Source organism: Prionailurus bengalensis, chromosome B4 (genome assembly GCF_016509475.1).
Source record: "Prionailurus bengalensis isolate Pbe53 chromosome B4, Fcat_Pben_1.1_paternal_pri, whole genome shotgun sequence".
In the NCBI taxonomy this organism is placed as follows: domain Eukaryota; kingdom Metazoa; phylum Chordata; class Mammalia; order Carnivora; family Felidae; genus Prionailurus; species Prionailurus bengalensis.
This window is the reverse complement of record NC_057358.1, coordinates 83,752,801-83,770,925: the sequence shown is the minus strand read 5'-3', so window position 1 is coordinate 83,770,925 and position 18,125 is coordinate 83,752,801. Positions and strand designations below refer to the sequence as shown.

The following is an 18,125-nucleotide window of genomic DNA, read 5'->3' as shown; positions in this document are numbered from 1 at the left end:
GAGGGTTGGTCACTTTTTTCTTTCCCAGGACCCTGCTGTCCTCTTCCTGCTCTGCAGAGAGGATATCTTTCCCAGGAAGCCTGGGGGACACCCAGTGCCTTCTTTTAGCTCCTTCATGCGTGCTTTGAGAGGTTCACTCACCTTTACAAGAATGGGTGTGTGATCAAGCCCAGAACCCTGGGGGAAGAGGGGCAGTCACATCATCTGTTCTCCCTGCCCCAACCCATAGCTGAACTCCCACAAAGCTGGAGAGTAAGTTTTTCATTCCCATGCACACCCCTCACAACCTTTTAAGTTCACAGCTATCTATCTAGAAAGCCACATTCTTAGTTAGGAGCCCAACACCTTAAAGATCAATTCTTCATCTGGTCTCCACACCCCTAAGCACAGTGTGCCTCAGGAAAGTGGGGGAGGGGAGGCATGCCTGTGAAGGAATATGGCTTCAATAAGTTACTGCCTATACAATGACAGCAATGGGAGTAAATACACAAGATCTTTTTTATTAATTAATAAAACAAAAAAGATGAAAAACAGAAGCAACAAATGAAGACCATACTGCTCATGATACATCAGCCACATGGTCAGAAAACCAATTTCTAAAGAGCAACAGCTGCTGGTGTCACGGAGTTTTATTGCATTCAACAGGGGAAAGGTAGACGGTTGGAATGAAAGAGATCATCAGGCCCCTGACGGGAGATATTATAGGGGCTCTAATCTTTAGCCATGGACTCCTCTTGTTACTTCCTCTGGAGCAGAAGATGGAGGAGAGACAGGAAGTCTCTTTTATGACTGCATGACTTCTTGTGAGATCAGTCCAGCTAGATACAGAGCAAAGAATCTTTGCATCCCCACAGGCCAGTCGCTGGTGCCCATCTTTATGTTAAAAAAAAAAAAAAAAAAAAAGCGTAGAAGCCGTAAGGGGGATGGAGGGTAGCAAGAATGGCTGCCTTAGCCCCAGAGGCATTAGGGGGAGGGGAGGCCACTATCTGGTTCATCAGGGTCCTCTACATTCTGAGACTATCACGTGTCATTTCGACTCTTTGGAGGAGGCCGGGTGATTGAGTTATGGCTCTGACTCCTCTCTGGGGGTGGAGAGTGAAGATGACAAAGAAGGCCATCTGTCCCCTGGGAGACACAGTAGCGGTATGGGACGAGAAAGAAAGGAACAGAGTGACAAATCCAACTGGAAAAAGGGTTTGAGAAGGGGCTGGGAAGGAAATATGTTAGGCACACACCTCCAAGGACTCAAACTCTCCAGGGCCCAGGGGCTGATGAGAATGGAGGCCCCCACACTGGAGACCTTCATCCTCTTGAAATGACCAGGGTTGGTCCAGGTACAGATATTCCCCCCTGCTGGGAATAAAACCTCAGGGATGGCTAGACATGAAGAAAGGAAATCTAGCACTGGGAATGAACCTTATACCCTGGCCCATCGCCCCAGCCTCCAGAACTGCCCACACCCCCACTGAAGGGTTCCAGCCCCAGGAGGCATGGGAGGTCCTGGTGAAGAGCAGCAACAAACATCTTCACCCAGACTTGAACACTTTGGTCATCTCTGGGCTCTTGTGCCCAAAGTACTGGGGTGGGGGGCGGAAGTGGGGTGAGGGAAGAGGTTGGAGAGCAGTCAATTCTTGACAAAGACCTCCAGTTCCCCACATAATCACGAGTCCTCCTGGATCCCACCTCTGTGAGGTGCCAGCCGGCTCGCCACTCTCCACCCCATGTGTGTGTGTAAGATGGGCCACATCCCATCACATATGTGCATGCCAGCACCCACAACTGTAGTATCTTGAAAGTCCTCTTTCCCAGGGCCTCCTGGGAAGGAGGCATGCCACAGTGAGTTCTATAAAGTTATCAGCAAAATTCAGACACTCTTAGTTTATCCCATGCAGCAAAGTGCATCCGGAGTAGCTTCTTGAGCCAGGTCCATCTGTCCAGTCAGGTCCTGAAGATGGCAGAGAACCCCCTTCCCCCATCACCTCGTATGTTATAGAAACAACAGGACATGTACAAAGATCAAGGCACTTGGGAGTGAGTCAACATTAACACTCTCATGAAGCAAGCAGACTTGTTGGAGGTGGGGAGAGAGAGAAGGAAGAAAACGAGACAGGGGGAGATAGGACAATGTATTTCTGAGGGCCAGGAAGAGCCTACTCAACAAGATGGAGTTATCTGAATGGAAGGAGCCTGTAGCTAGTATTTAACAAAGGAGGAAGAGAAGAAACAGTGGTCAACATTCCACAATTCCCCTAAGCCCCTCACAACCCTGCCACCTTGAACATAAAGCAGCAGTCAGCATGGAGTCAGGCAGTCTCTTAGGCAAAGATGTTGGTAATAAAATCCAGGAATCTCTTAGCATACTGCTCAGGATGCACAGTGGAGATCTCTGCCCCAGCCTGTGACAGGAGATAGGGAACACGGTGTCAGGCCACCCTGACACCTCTCCCCACTGCCTACCCTCCGTTCCACTCCACACCACTTCCATCCCCAACCCTTTGTCCTTTTGCCACCCCACTGCTCCAGCACAAAAGGCTCCCTGTTCCCAAACAGTCAAGACAGGAAGGCTTTGGGGAACCCTCACCCCATGTTTGACAGTTTTGGCCGCATGAGCTGCTTTCTTCTTGGCATCATATTGTGTCAGGATGTCAATGAGGCCCATAAAATACACCTCCTTCTGGGGGGCTCCTGGGAAAAGAAACCAGCAATGAAGAGCGTGTGTTGTCCCAATTCTCTCTCCCAAAGAAGCAATCAGATCTGTTTTGAAAAGCTAAGCAGCCTTTCCACCCACCACCCTGGTCTCTGTTCTACAAGGCCAAGCCCTCTACCCCCCCACCCCCCCACCCACCCCCGCCCCACACCCTTAATAGTCCCAGAACCTTTCTCACCCTCAGCACTCCGGATGGCGTAGACATCAATGAAGGACTCAAACTCTCCAGGGCCCAGGGGCCGATGAGAATGGATGTAGCCGCCAATACCCTCAGGGGAGGTGCCATAGGAGCCCACGAGCGCAGGTGGTCCCGTCAGGCTACAGTCCCCATCCCCCTCTGACTCCTCCTCCCGCACAGGTCCCTCCTCCTCTGGGTCCGAGCCCCGAATGATGTCATGGATGCCCAGCAGAAGGCTGTAGTCCATGATCTTCAGCTGCACTAGGAACTGAGACCCCACTGAAAAGTCAGATACCTCAGATCTCCTTCCCCACTCCCACATACCACCCTTATACCTCCACTCCTGAGCTTCTGAGGCCCTCGTGGTGGAAGGAAGGATGCAGATTGAGGGAGTATATCATTGCCCTTTAGTACATAAATGTCCTGGTATCTGAGGTCATCCTTTTAACTGATTCTAGCCACCCCATCCATGGGTCACCTCCAGGAGTTTTTCATGTCTCAAACCCAACTCCCCTACATGCAGAGAACCCAAAGAATAAAAGGAAGGGGAGCAGTTCCCTCAGATGGTGAATGGGAGAAACAACCGCCCTGTGGGGAGCTAAAGGAAGCAGCTACTTCCCAAAGCACCCCAATCATCACCTCCACGTCTCTCTTTAGCTTCTCTAGAAATACTTTCTTCTCCTCTTCACCAATATAAACTTTCTGATTCTTGTTGAGAAAATCCATATCCTTAAGGGTGGGCAATTCTTTAACCTGAAAATAAGTAAAGGGACACCTTGGGAATATATCCCTCTCCCCAAGGTCTCAGAGAACCATGCTCTACCTGGGGCTCTACGTCCAACTCAGTGGCTTTGAGGGGAGAGAGATCTTACAGCCCCTCTCTGACTCCACACTGCAATGCTGCCCCAGAGGCTGTTCTCAGCTCTAATGGCTTCTCCAGACTCAGTCACTGCAGCGGTACCCCAAATCACATCCCATTACCTTCTGCTTATGGCTTTCAGTCAAGACCCCTCATGCTGACTTTTCTTTCTTCTTCTTAAGCAAAAATAGCTGCTTGATACAAAGAACCCGGAGTGGGGGGTAGAGGGTAAGCATTTTACTCTTAAAGTTTGTCATCTTCATCCATCCCCAAACCTTCCACAGGAAATAACCTATGCCAGTGAGAAAGCACCTTTTTCCACTGCACTTTCCAAACATTTAATCCCTGGATCAGCACAGGTTTACATCTCTCTTCTTTTTGGCGGTTTAAGATAAGAATAAGTAGCTGACGATCCCTACCTCTATCCTAAAGAGATCCCTTTATCTGCCCTCCCTCATCCCTCACCCTATCATCTAATATTAGTATCACCTTTTCCTTATCGCTGGCTTCTCGGGACACTAGGGAGCCCTGTGGAGAGACCCAAAGATCAAGTCAGCAGAAGTGGCTAAAAGAATAGTCAGGATCCAGCTCCTAAGACAAGTACTTAAACCCACAGTCTTCTTTCCTTTGAAACGAACCATCGAAGTGCCCTCCCAGGCCCTTCCCCATTCTCAGGCCATCAGGAGCCTCTCCCTCAGCCCTAGCTATCCTCTTCTTACCTTGAGGTCATACTTCCTGTGCACAGGAAGACGGTGGCTAAACATGTTGCGCATCACAAGCATGTAGCTGTCTTCGCTGTCCACGCTGACTCGGTACATCCCCAGGAACTGGGGCAGCAGTGTGTTGCCGTGGCACTTCACGATGTACTGGGGTAGAAGGGAGGAAGGAATGGGGAGAAGCTGAGCAGTAAATGCATAAACAGCCCAGGGACGGGAGTTCAAATACCACCGTTCCAGGGGAGGGCAGACAACTTCAAGTAGCGAGATTACGAGGCCAAAAGTGGTGGGGACTGTTAACAGAGGCCTGCGGTTATCCACGCCGCTCGGGGCTCCTCATCTCCTCTGATGTAGTCCATCTGTGGAATGTCTCTTAATCTGACAGTGCCTTCTCTCATTTCCTCTTCATCACTCTTTGAGATGAGGAAGGTAAGATGATCCTTATTTTAGACCCTCTTTAAGTACAAGGGGTCACAGAACCAGGATTAGAAATGACATCTGCTTACCAATGAAGTGATTTTACCTAGATTAACATTTCCTGGTGGGCTAGATTCGTGTAGTAAAAATGTTTGCATGGTGCCCTCTTTCAGGGCTAACCATCTCTCAGTATTGCTGCCTACTTCTCTTCAGAGCCAGCCTTCTCGGAAAAGTAGTCTGCAATCAACCTACTTCCTCTCGTTTACACCTCAAACCAGTAAAATCAGATCATACCCTCGGTTTTCCTCTGAAATCTCTCTACTCCTCCCTTCTTCAGATCCCTCAGTTGCCAAATCCAACAGGGATTCTAGTCATTGTATTTCAGGTAGGTGGCACCGGATCCCACTGACCAGTCTCTCGCCAGAACTCTCTTCACCCTGAGCCCCACTCTGCCACTCTTCCAATCCTCCTCCTGTCTCTTCTCGAATCCCACACAGAACAAAGCAGGGTATCCGGCGATTCAGAGTCTCCTTCATGGGCTCCTCTCTCTACTTGCTCCTCAAGGTTCTATCCTCAGCCTTCTTTTCAGGTCTTCTCCACACATTTCCCCATCAATAACCTCATCCATATTTACGGCTTCCATTACCATCTACTCACCTGTAACTCTCAAATCTACACTTCTACTTTCCTGAACTCCACTCCCCAACCACTTACGGGACATCTATATCTGGAAGAACTGTAGAAACCCTGCATTCAACACATCTAAATCAAAGCTGTCTTCTCCCCAAAACCGGTTTCTTTTTCTGCTTCCCAACTGTTAATGAGTGGACACCCAGTCATCCCTAACCAGGAATCTGGAGGCACCTCTGCCTGAATTCCCATGAGTCTCTCACAGGTCTTCCTCTGTGTGTCCACTGCCATCCCTCCTCCAGCCCTCGTCATTCGTCATTTGGTTTTTTGAATAAACCAAACATTTTCCGAGTCTTTCATTTATTCCTTGCTCGTTGACTTTGGAGATATATTTCTTCAGTAGGAAGATATTCAGTGTTTTTATCACCAAAATATTCCAGAAACTCCACATTCCAAGTTAATCTAATCAGACAGAATAGCCTCCCTAATCCCACTTAGGACTGGATGTGATCATGGCTTCTCTCCTCCAGTTTATCCCCAATTGTGTGCTTATCCTGATTTTCTCTTCAAAACCGCATTTATTCCTGACAGTATATTTGGCATTAACACTTCACCTAATTCTGGCTTAGTCTACAGTTTATACTTTGCTGTATGTGTGCCCTTTACATATCAATCCACAGTGCTTTTCGATTATAAATGCCAAAGGAGAAGGAACACGTCTAACTTCTCCTGTTTAGAAAAGAACACAACGAGGTATTCAGAGGCTTTTTCTGAAATTCCTCGTTTTCAAATACATGATGTCAAGTGCTTCTTGGGAAGCAAAATAGGTTGCAGGGAGGAGAAGGGATAGGAAGTCTCCCAATGTGCTCTAGCAGCCGAACTATGAATAGAGAGGAAGGGGAAAGAATGAAGCTGGAAAGAGGCCTGACCTGGTGGTAGTTGGAGAGGTTGCTATGCATGTCAGCAATGTCCTCACTGGATACTTCTTTGATGACCAGAGTTCGATCATAGGAGATAAGGAAGCGACCATCACTGCCTTCACTTTCACTTGGAGGACTTCGGGTAAGGGATACCTGGGGACACAAATAGGCCACAGGCTCTTTTCCTCTTTGCATGGAGATGCAAGTCATAGGATAATGGTCAAGTGAATGTGCCTGAAAGTGGATAAAACCCTTGCATAAAAGGTTGAGCTGGGGATCTTAATCTGATGACCCTACTATGGACTGAATGATAGTGAAAGCAAAATTTTTAATATGGCCACATTTTCCCCCAAGGAAAGGGTAAGTGGCTTTCATCAGATTTTTGAGATGCCTGTGACCACAAATAGGTAAAGAATCAGACTTGTCAAGGCTCTCATATCTCCAAACATGACTGGCCCAAGGAGTTCCCCATTTGTTAGGGAGAAATGACTCCCCTCACCAGAAAACCCGAGTAATCTCACCAAGTAATCTTGGTCATCAATGCCAAATCGATCACGGAGGTTCCTGAAGACCTGGGGGCAATACTCCTTGAACTTGAAATGACTAGGCAGATTTTCCCTGAAATAAGGGTTTTCAAGGTAAGAAAACAAAGTTAACAATATTACATTTATACAGGGCTTGACAGTTGACAGAGCACCTTCATACACATTACCTTATTTGAGTCTCATAAAACTCTTGTGAAGTCCTTTAAAGGGGTATATTTTTCTTTTATTTTATTCCCTATATTTAAAGGGGTATTTTATAGAAGGAGAGTCTGTAGCACAGGGTGGTTGAGGGGCCTGCTTCAAACACATGGCTGGTAAGCAGCTTAAACAAACCAGGATCTAATGCCCAGCCAAACAGTAGTTTCCCAAATCTCACGCAAGTTCGAGACATCCTAAAATTGGCAATAGGTGCCACAGTTTTGAATGGCATCTTTTGATACCGGGAGCACTTAGGAGACTCAGATATTTCTTTCAAGCAGTCTCTATCAGAAGGCTAATGGTAAGGGCATCCAAATATATTTACTCTATGGTATCACCAGGTCAGATGAAAAACAAACTAGTATAAATATTCCAGCGTTCTCTACACTGGTAGTCATTACAATGGTTTCTTTGCACGATACTGAATTTCTGCACTGGGAAGGAGGTTAGAACATAGAATTTGTAAGTTGCCTTCCACATCTAAAACCTTCAACTCATGGCATCTTAACTCTTAAACTTACGTAATACTCTCTTCTGGGAAGGCTGACGTGAGAAGAGCAAGGATCTCCACGTACCTGTGGAAAAGGTGATTGTTGACCTTGATCTTGGAGCTAGCCTTAAAGTCATCTGGCAGCAGCATCACTGGGGGAGGCACCTGGCTGAGCTCATTGATCTGATAAGCCAAAACAAGAATAGGGAGCCAGTGAGTAGGGGTACGGAGAGCTACTTCTACACTGTGTCTGGGCAAGAGTCACAAAAGGGCAACTCAAACCTCATTCCTTTAAAAACACTGGTTATGCAACTACTTGCCAGAGGTGAGAGAATGCGTTGACCTCTTCTGCTGCCCAGCAAGGACTGCAGTGAGCAACCCCCACACACAGCCCCTCACACCCCACCCCCGTGGAACTTCATGCTCACAGCAGTCATTTTATATTAGGCAAACCCTGTAAGCAGCTCAGGACTATTTTTAAAGCTGTGAGAAGTTCTAAAGAAAAAAAAAAACACCCTCAGCAGACTCAAGACAAACAGTTCCGTGCTCCACTAAAAACAAAACAAAAGGCATTCCTTAAAGTACACAAGAGCGTTAATGGGACTCCGGGGAGTCAACAGCAACAAGAATGAGATGTCCACATCCTGCAGGAGGCATCTCCTTACAAACAGGACCAGTCCTTCCAGACCACCCTGACCCAGGTCTCTCTAGTAGGTCCCCACCTGCCTGGGTGTAAGGTAAAGAAGAGCAGCTGATTCTAGAGGGAATGCAGGTGGGCAGAAGATAAGAGTTCATTAAGGTATCTGTTCCTAAAGTCAAGCCAACCCACGGCCCAAAGGAGGCGAGCAACACATGCCCTCCCTGGCCCCCAGAGCCAACCATCTGCTAATTTTGGGTGGAAAGGGAGTTCCTGTACTAAGAAATCCCAAGGAGATGTGTTTTCCCCCCAGCGTTGCCATGGTACTGCTCACCCACCTTTAATAGTGCACTTATCATATGACTCTAATGGCTAGTTTATGTAAATTCCCCACCTAAATCATGAGCTCTTCAAGGGCAAGGACCAGCTGTAATTGTCTGCATCTCTCGGGTGCCTTGCTAGCATAGTTTGCCACAAGGGGTCCTGAAGTGTTTATTAAGTGAATAAATGAATGCCTTGCCTAACTTTACTTGATCATTCAACATAGGTTATGAAGTGCAGTCTAACCTAAATCCCACAGATTTCAGTGAAACCGTGCTCCTCTCGTTCTCAGTAGAAAAGGAGGGCAGAACATATTCCTCCAGGGTGGGGGAAAAAAAAGCCACTTGAGATTCCCAGCCTAAAATTCAGCTACAGTTCTTCATGCCCCTCCTCGCCACCTGCTGTTAAGCAGGCTGAATCATCACTAAGACATATGTTCAAGGAATTCTCCATTCTAGACACTTGAAGTAAATGTGTGTTGGCTGGAGGGTGGGGTGTTGGAGCTAAAGTATATATACCTGCGGAAGCTGAGGCAGGTCTCATGTAACGCCCTCTATCCTTAGCAAAGGAAAATCCTCCTTGTTAAGCTTCCCAAAGGGATGGATGGGTCACCTGGAAGGTACGAATGAGAGGCAGCCCTACCTCCATCTGCTTTGCCCATCCCAAGTGCCTTAGCCTGGATACTCTCTAATTAAAGATATCACCACCCAGGAGTTGGGAGCAGTCCACAGAACCACAAATGCAAAAGGGAGCTGGCAGACCCCCAACGACATTTTAAACCCCAAATTAAGGAGGGGACAAAAACTGTATTCTCTTCACCTCCTGCCATGAGTGTAACAATTCAAGGAAATGCATTCATAAAATATTGCCTGTTACATTCAAAGTCACCGCATCCCTCCCACTCCAGATCTGAGGGAAAAGGGGCAACAGTTGTGCATCCTGCACCTGAGTAAAGAAAAAGAGATTCACTGGCCTCTTTGGCCTCCTCCTCATTCCCAGGTCATAGCCTCTACCTGTTTCTAAAGTTTGCCATCATAGTGTCCCCAGGACAAGAGCTCCTCAGCCGTCTGTTTGGTCAGAGATGTCCCCCAATTACACCAAACGCCATCACTCCAGCCAGCAACGGGGATGCAATTAAGACCAAAGAAATATACCATACATAAGTCCTAATGAGGCTGAGGGTGGGTAGCTTCTCTGAAATGTTGTACCTCTGGAAGGGAAAGGAAAGGACAAGTAGGATCAGAAAGTCCAGGAAAGCCTGGAACTTCCCTCAAAGCCAAGGTTCCAAAATCAAGGGCAGCAGCAAAATCAAGGAAAGCGAACGATCCCCCTCATCCAGCTACCTTCCCTGCTCCCCTTCCACACGCACACTCTCACCAGAGACCTCTCTACCACCAACCCTGAAAAACCACTCCCCCTAATGTCCTTCCAGCTGATGCCGGGTCCGGGCCAGTCTCTGTGGCCTGGGGCTGAGGCTGGACCCGGCAGGAAGAAGGGAGAAAGTTGGATTTCAGGTGGAGAAGGCGGAACTAGGGTGGTGGAATGTAGGGCGGAGGGGGAACCAAAAGCCTACATTTCAAAAAGCAACCAACGTCTAAAGCAAGCAACAACGTCTAAAACAAGATACGCCGGGGAACACCTGAGGTTTGGTGGGCAGGGACCAGGACAGCCGCGGGGAAAAGTGGCAGCGCGAGGGGCTCCGCAGGCGGGAGCGTGGAAACAGGGACGCCCGGAGGAGCACGAGCAGCTGGGTTTGGACGGGGCTCAGGGGGGGCTAATGCCAGGTCTCACCGAGTGGGCTACGCCCCACAGGAACACGCCCACCAGCGGGTCGGCCGCCCGGAACACCTTCACCTTCTGCTGCACGAAATGCTTCTTCTTGGTTTTGGAGGCGAAGCCGAAACCCGGGCCCGGGGCCGCTGTCGCCGCCGATACGGTAGCCGGCGGGACAGAGGAGGACGCCATAGTCTCCCTCTCCGGAGGGTGCACCCGACTGAGTGGAAAACCCGAGCCGGCGGCGAAGCAGGCTCCCGACCCCGGAAGCGGTGCTCACCTGGGCCGCCGTCACGTGACCGGAGGCTGCCCCGCAGGCGCGCAGCAGGGCGGTGCGGGACTGGCTCCGCCCCCTGGCGCCAGCCCGGCCCCAACGTCCGCGCGGTGGGTGGGCTCACCTGGCGCTGGGGGCGGGCGCTCGGAAGCCGTGTTCCCTGCGGGCGGTGGGCTGTCCGCCAGGCCCCGACCTGCCTCCGAGGCGATGGGGACGCGACCTGGGCAGGCCTGATTCACTCCAGGGATGGAGTGGGTGGGGCTCGGTTGCTGCAAAGTCGCCGCCTGCCGATTTTGCCCAGTTTCTAGGAGTAACCTCCCTCCCCAAAGCGCTGCTTTACGAAGTAGGAGATTCCTTAAGTGGTTTCGATGGATTAAATGTGCTTTTACAAGGACCACTCAAGCATCATTCTGGAGGGTGACTGGAGGAGTATTCTAAAAGTCTAGACAGAAGATGGCGAACTAAAACAGTGGCTGTTGGGATGGAAACGAGGGAATGGCATGTAAAGGCATATAGTTTGAGGGGCGCGGGGTTCGGTTGGTTATGCCGTCTGACTTTGTCTCGGGTCATGATCTCACAACCCACTTCGTGGGTTCGTGTCCCACATCGGGCTCTGCACCGACAGTGAGGAGACTGCTTGGGATTCTCTCTCCCTTTCTCTCTGTCCCTACCCCACTCATGCATTCTCTCTCAAAATAAATAAACTTAAAAATAAATAAAGGTATGGTATAGTTTGAGGGGCGCCTGGGCGGCTCAGTCAGTTGAGCATGGGACTCTTGATTTCTGCTCAGGTCATGATCTCAGTTTGGGGGATTGAGCCCCACTTCAGGCTTGGTGCTCAGAGCACTGACAGCATGGAGCCTGCTTGGGATACTCTCTCCCACTCTCTCTGCCTCTCTCACTCTCTCTCTTTCAAGATAAATAAACATTTTTTAAAAAGATACAGTTTGGGGCGCCTGGATGGCTCAGTTGGTTAAGTGTCCGACTTCGGCTCAGGTCATGATCTCACAGTTTGTGGGTTCGAGCCCCGTGTCGGGCTCTGTGCTGACAGCTCAGAGCCTGGAGCCTGGTTCCAATTCTGTGTCTCCCTCTCTCTCTGCCCCTCCCCTGCTGGTGCTCTGTCTCTCTCTGTCTCAAAAATAAATAAAACATTTAAAAATTAAAAAAAAATAAGATACAGTTTGATGTCAATTTGAAAAATTCTGAGTGGATGTGGGGCTTGAGGAAAAGGGAGACCTTGAGAATGAATCCCAGGCTGACCTGGTGGTGGTGACCTGAAAGGGGACAGTTTGGTGACAAGTTCAGTTTGGAGTGTGTTTGAGGTACCTGAGGGCAATTGAACATATGAGCCCAGGGCTCAGCAGAATAGTCTGGGCTGGGGATACAGATTGAGTAATTGAGAACCTGTGGGTGTGGAGGACATCTCCCAGAGAAAGCATGGTATAGACCAGCATTTAAGAGAGAAAGCGTGGTATAGACCAGCATTTAAGATGCCAGTGAGAGAAGACTAATAAGACTAAATGAAAGGAGCCAGGAGAGCAGGGTCACAGAAACCAGAGAGTAGAGTTTCCAAAAGGAAGGAGTCAAGAGTTGTGTCACATGTCATGGAGGGGTGAAGCAGACAAGGATGGAGAAGTGCCCATTGTATTTGGCAACCAGTGACCTTTGAGAAGCTGTGTCAGCAGAACAAGAGCCAGTTCAAGGTGAGCTGAGGAATGAATGGGAGGCAAAGAAGTGGGGAGGGGAAGCTTGAGACTTTGTCAGGAAATCTGGCTGTAAGAAAACAAGATGGGGAGTCATGTATGGAGAAACACAGTAAAAGAACACTTTTCGGGGCGCCTGGCTGGCTCAGTCAATAGAGCATGTGACTCTTGATCTCAGCATTATGAGTTTGGACCCCGCATTGGGCGCTGGGCATAGAGAGTAGGTTAAAAAAATAAAAGAAACACACTTTTCAGGGAGACCTTACAAGAAGTGGAGAAATCACAAAGAAGATGCAAACCGCCCATCTGCATCACTTTTAGGTATTGTATATATTGGGTCTATGTAAGTATCTCAAGAATGAAGGATATAGAAGAGATTTGCTTTAGTCCCGAGAAGATTTATCACTTGTTAGATGCTCAACAGACTGAGCCACCCAGGCACCACTTGTTAGAAGGAAGAAAGGAAAGGATTAGTGCAGATATAGGTATGTGTGTAGGTATGGAGAGGAGATGAAGAATTTCATGCTCAGTTGCCTTAATTGTTGCCTAAGAGAGGAGGTGAGAAAGGATGGTGAGGAGTTTTAACCACCTGCTCTGGGAGGCAGGGGAGGAAACCGAGTAGGGATACACAGAAGTGGTAAGCAACACCCAAGGGCCAGTTTGCTTCCTAGGCTTTCAGTTGCCCCGGTGTTTTGGTCTTGCAGTTTTCTCCACTCATCTCAGAAGCTCCAAGGCATGAGCAGAGAGGACATGTAGGGGTAAGCTCTAAAATGGAGGTAGGGGACACCTGAGTGGCTCAGTCGGTAGAGCACGTGCCTCTTGATCTCTGGGTTGTGGGTTCAAGCCCTATGTTGGGTGTAGCGCTTACTTTATGAATGAATGAATGAATGAATGACTGAGAGAGAGAGACAGAGAGAATGAGCCAGGGAGCGGCAGAGAGAGAAGGGAACAGACGATCGGTAGCAGGCTCCGCACACTGACAGCAGCAAGCCCAATGTGGGGCTTGAACCCATGAACCGTGAGATCATGACCTGAGTCAAATTCAGATGCTCAACAGACTGAGCCACCCAGGCACCACTGGAGAGGGACAGAATTGATACTGGGACTGAGGTGATGGTCTGTGGGAAAAAATGAAGAGAATGGGATACCATTTTTTGTTAAAAATTATAAACAACCTAGATAGGCGTCCACCAGTACCGGAATGGTTGAATAAATTATAGAATACGTTTTTGAAAAATTATATCTATATTTTAATGAGGCAAATCTACATATGATGACACGAAGAGATCTCCAGAATGTTGTCAAGTGGGGGGAAAAAATGTGTGTAAATCTATAGAGAAACATCTGGAAGGATATCCACCACACTGTCAAATGCCATTACAAGCAAGTAAGGGAGTGAGACCGGGGAGGGATAAAGATTTACAACACCACAGAGTCATCATTGAATTTATTTTATTTTCAAGGTATCTATGTACATCAAGTAAATACACACTGGGGTTTGTGCGGTTTGGTTTGTCTTCCACGCTGGCATGCAACATTTTGGCAGATGTGAGTGGGCAGGCCAGGTGCCCCTTTGTGGTGACCCTAGCTCTCCGAAAAGGATGCTGTGGTGGTGAGAAGGGGTGGGGGGATGTAGAGTGAAGCTTCTGGTGAAGGCCTTGTGTGTGTGTTCTTATTTATGTAAGTGAATTATATTTCCCTTACATCTCTCTCCTCATCTGCCCTACACCTTCACGGTTTCTTAAGTGTTTTAAAAGAATCATTTGGTGGCAAGATTAAATAAAGCCCAAGTGATTCTGAGGTGCCCTGTTGGCAAATCTTAGCTCAAGTCTACAGGGGCATAGGTAGCTTCCTTCTTCTCCCATTGGGACTTTCCCTCTTTGCTCTAGGTTATGGGCTTGGGGCAAGGGAGGCAGATTGGAACCCCTTTCCTTCAGAGCAGTGGTTTTCAAACTACTTTATAGAACCCTCAGGTTCTAAACTCTTAAGACTATTTAAGAGCTTCTCCACCAAGGAAGCATTTTCCACCAAATAAAGAAAATGGAAACTGCCCAGATCTGCCTCACTTTTAGTTATTTTTTATATCGGGGTTCCATAAAAGAGTTGTTTTGAAAAATGTTTGAATATCACTGCTTTGGATTTACTTTACACCCTTCTGGTATATTTTTCCCTGCATGTCTCCCTAATTGCTAAAAAGGGGCCCAACAGGTAACAGAGGAAGGAACCTTTTCCCTTGAAGGAGTCACAGGCCGATACAACCTATATTTGCCAGCTGGTACTCACACCAAGCTTTCTTTCCTGACTTCGAAACTAGGTGATGGTTGCCCTGCTGGGGGATCCTGTTCTTCCACCCTACGTAAGACTGGGTATTTGGACATCAGGCTTTGTTTCTTGATTTGGAGCGACTTATGACCTCCACTCTCCATCCCTGCAGTTACCTAGAAAACCACCCTAGCACCATGTGGAAGGACACTAAAATAACAGTCCTATCAATTACAGGGGGTGGTGCTGGGGAAAGAGCACTCCCCTCTAACCATCCTCCCCCCAGTCTGCTCTGCCCCTTTCTTTAAAGTGCACTTAGTACCAGATGGGGACATATTATCAAAGGATTTGTGTCAAGAGAAATTTTTGACATATCATGGGGTAAAGTGAGGCTCTAGCCTGAAAGGAAAGCATCTTGAGATAGATATTTTGTCAATGAACTGGAAGGTCCCAAACCAAAAGGTGGAGATGGGAAGAACATGCAGCCCAATATGGGACAGAGAAAAGAATCCAGCTCCTCACCGTGGCAAAAAACACTTGGAATTTCCCAGTGTGTTCACCCCCCCAAACCCAAAGAAGCAATCATTGGCTATGCTTGCCTATAACTATCACCTGACAGATGAGCAACCATTTGATAGACTGTTGTGAAGAGTCTGCCTCCTCAAATTCTCAAAATATTTTAAGTTAACTCTAGGTTCTGTTCATGAGTTCTGGGGCAGAGAATATCAAAAGGAGTTTTGAGGATAAAGGGAAATAGTCCCTTGAACAATCCATGTCCTCGGTCATCGGGACAGGGGGGTTAGGGGACAGGAAGAGGGAGGCCCAAGGTACACTTTGGAGGGTAGAGTTGCACACCCGGACTCCCTCGGTTCAGATGAGGGGTATGTGAATAAAATTCTACATGTAATTTAGCAGTCCTTCCATTTTACCCTCCCCTGTGCTATATGTGAAAGAGGAGGGAGGAAGAGTCTATTTCTGTATCTTCTTATGATGCTAAGACATTCTTCTGCTTAAGGCTTTGTGTGCGTGTGTGTGCGTGTGTGCGTGTGTGCGTGTGTGTGTGTGAGTGAGAGAGAGAGAGAGAGAGAGAGAGAGAGAGAGAGAAGGATCACAGCCCTCTAGCTCCCATTTTTCCTTTTACCATCTCCGTAACTAACACCACTCAGTGTGAGAGACGCGTGTTTGAAAGAAGAAACATTCACCCTCCTCCCTATTACCCCAAATGAGGAGGGTATACTATGCTTAGAAATTGCTAAATACATCATTAGATACTTAGAGAGTAAGACAGAAGGGAGAGACATAGCAGCAGCTTTTGATATATAGATACAGAGTACAAAGAGATACAGAGTAAGAGTAGACATCAAACGGTACAGTCAAACAACAAGGGCTGGGGAGGGAGTTGTTAGTATCAGAGACCACAGGTTTGCAGCATGCTGAGAGAAGAGGCCTCAGTCCCTCTTAGAAACTGGGGAAGAAAGAGAAAGAGGTCGTGAGGAACCACCTTGTAGCCCAACCGCTCAACAGGAACAGAGTGGCATTTGTACAAATTTGATTGACAGTCTTCTTCCTTGAATACCAACAACCAGACACTATTCTCCCAGCCCCTGCTCCTCTACCCCAAACCTTCACCTTGCTTCCCCATTCCTACTTCTCTGCCCCTCGTGTCTTTCTGCCTGACTGTGTCCGGCTTACTATCCCGGAAAGCCCCTGGAGTGGGCTTGGCTTGGATGCAGCCCAGTAAGACACTGACCATATCCTCTCATTTCTGGTTCTCCAAAGAGGGAAATAAACAGACTCCTAGTGTCCAGTTCTGGGCCCTAGAGCAAGTGAGAAGCCTGGTGACACACAAGACCCAGGAAGGAGCCATCGCTGCTGGAAAAGAGGACTTGGGGGCGGAGGCGGAAGAAGGGGGGCTCAGGGAGGGAACACGGCTATTTTCCACCTCCACTGAGCAAGGTGGGAGGGGAGTGCTGACACTGAAGTATAGAGACAAAAAGTTAGCCTTCCTGGGGCATTTCCTGGAGCTTACTGGTAACATACACAGATACGAGGTGTATGGGACACAGGTGTAGGGATAAAGCAAACATCTCCTTTACTGGAGGTGTCTTAGTTCCGAAAATACCTATCCGTCCAAAATTATTTCAGGGTGGGGATGATCTCTCAAGTCTCCTTACATCTACTACATTCCCTGACCTGGGCGTGACTCTAGATGGGCACCATCCCCGCTCGCTCTTTTTGACATGTGGCAGCAACCCCTAGTGGCAGCAACGCAGTACTGTGGTCATTACTCTAGCCAAAAGGAAAGCTTCAGGGAGATGGGGAGGTCAGTGTCCACAGCCCGTGGGCCAGCACCGAAGTAGCCCCTAGGAAGGGAAGGCAGGAGCTGAGGGACAACTACATATTAAAAGTTTTGAGACGATAAAAAAAGCAGGAGAAACGAAGAGGTTGAGGGCAAGACAGGAGGCACCCTGAGGCTGGTCAGAGAAAGCAGCCTGGAGCTACCTGAAAGTGCAGGTATGCGGCAGTCCGTAAGGAGATTAGCTGGCTGCCGTCTCTTGGTGGAGAGGGAACAGCTTGGCCTGGTCCTCAGCCTCATAGCCGCATGGCAGGTCACTCCTGGAAGAAGAGACCCAGCACTGTCAGCTCCATGTAAAGGAAAACATTCCTGTCACTTTGCTCTCCTGGCATCCCTACGAGATAACAAAAGGCAGGGACTATTCAGGGTTTACAGGAATACAAGGAAAATCAAAGCTAGAGAGATGGAGCTGACTTGCTCAAGGTCACAGGGTTCCCAGAGGAAGCAGAGAAACCCAGATCATCGGGTGGCCCTGGTACTTCCCCGGCCCCCATAATGGAGTGGGGGGAGGAGCCGCGGATGGGATGGGGGGGGGGGGGACGTGCTCTCTGCCCCAAGAGGCAGGGGATGAGTAGATCTTCTGGACAACATGGTGATGGCAAGAACGGTTCTCATTTCCTCCTCCTTTCCCCGAAGGCTCCAAGGAACCTCCGAGTAGGGCCCAAGCGAAACTGAACCATTTCTTCTGGTCCCACCTAGAGAACCCAGGAGCAATGGGGACTGGTGTACCTGTTGTCATTGATATCTGTGGCATTTCCTGAAGAGATCATCATTGAGAACACAGGATTAGGAGAAGAAAAGAGACTGTTAGAAGCAGTTTCCCCAAACCCTCCCGCATCCTAACCCCTTAGAGAAAAAGGTAAGACTCTTTGGAATATAGCTGCCACCTGGGTCGCTATTCTCGACTATCCTAAGCTGCATGATTGTTTTGTTTGAGAAAGGTCTCCCTGATCCCCCCTGAAGGAGAAGAGTAGCAGAAAGGCAAGAGAGGGTGAGGACAGGCACGGCAATGGGAGGAATCCGCCTCTAAGAATCCAAGACCCTGAAGTGATGGGCAGTGTTCCAGCTGTAGGCACAGGGTCAATTACTTCTCTTATTCTTTTCAACTTGCCCTGGGAATCCCAAAGGCCACTTGGTCA

General features: G+C 48.5%; 2 protein-coding genes across 3 annotated transcripts in view; both read right to left on the bottom strand.

Annotated features, from left to right (window-relative positions):
• Positions 1 to 480: 480 nt before the first annotated feature.
• On the bottom strand, positions 481 to 10,747 carry PIP4K2C (phosphatidylinositol-5-phosphate 4-kinase type 2 gamma). Its single transcript, XM_043564593.1, has 10 exons — positions 10,410 to 10,747; positions 7,746 to 7,843; positions 6,949 to 7,045; positions 6,437 to 6,580; positions 4,464 to 4,610; positions 4,234 to 4,272; positions 3,525 to 3,638; positions 2,886 to 3,153; positions 2,582 to 2,685; positions 481 to 2,396 (listed from the first exon to the last, which is right to left on the bottom strand). Exons 1-10 carry the CDS (start codon positions 10,581 to 10,583, stop codon positions 2,316 to 2,318), a joined length of 1,266 nt encoding a protein of 421 aa, XP_043420528.1. The 5' UTR covers positions 10,584 to 10,747; the 3' UTR covers positions 481 to 2,315.
• A 3,056-nt stretch (positions 10,748 to 13,803) lies between these two features.
• Positions 13,804 to 18,125, bottom strand: part of KIF5A (kinesin family member 5A) — a 31,322-nt gene continuing 27,000 nt past the window's right edge. For both annotated transcript variants that reach the window (XM_043564587.1, XM_043564588.1), the window contains 3 exons: positions 17,716 to 17,743; positions 17,133 to 17,246; positions 13,804 to 16,095 (listed from right to left, as the gene is read on the bottom strand). In XM_043564587.1, the coding sequence (XP_043420522.1) occupies positions 17,168 to 17,246; positions 17,716 to 17,743 (107 nt within the window). In that variant the 3' untranslated portion in view covers positions 13,804 to 16,095; positions 17,133 to 17,167. The remainder of the gene's footprint in view (positions 16,096 to 17,132; positions 17,247 to 17,715; positions 17,744 to 18,125) is intronic.

Bases quoted from the DNA above. Each gene is read 5' to 3' on its own strand.
- PIP4K2C (XM_043564593.1), bottom strand. From the start codon at position 10,583: ATGGCGTCCTCCTCTGTCCCGCCGGCTACCGTATCGGCGGCGACAGCG. The intron at 4,611-6,436 runs GTCAGGCCTCTT...CTTCTACCCCAG, and splicing joins ACCTCTCCAACTACCACCAG to TACATCGTGAAGTGCCACGG. The intron at 3,639-4,233 runs GTGATACTAATA...ACTTATTTTCAG, and splicing joins AAGCCAGCGATAAGGAAAAG to GTTAAAGAATTGCCCACCCT.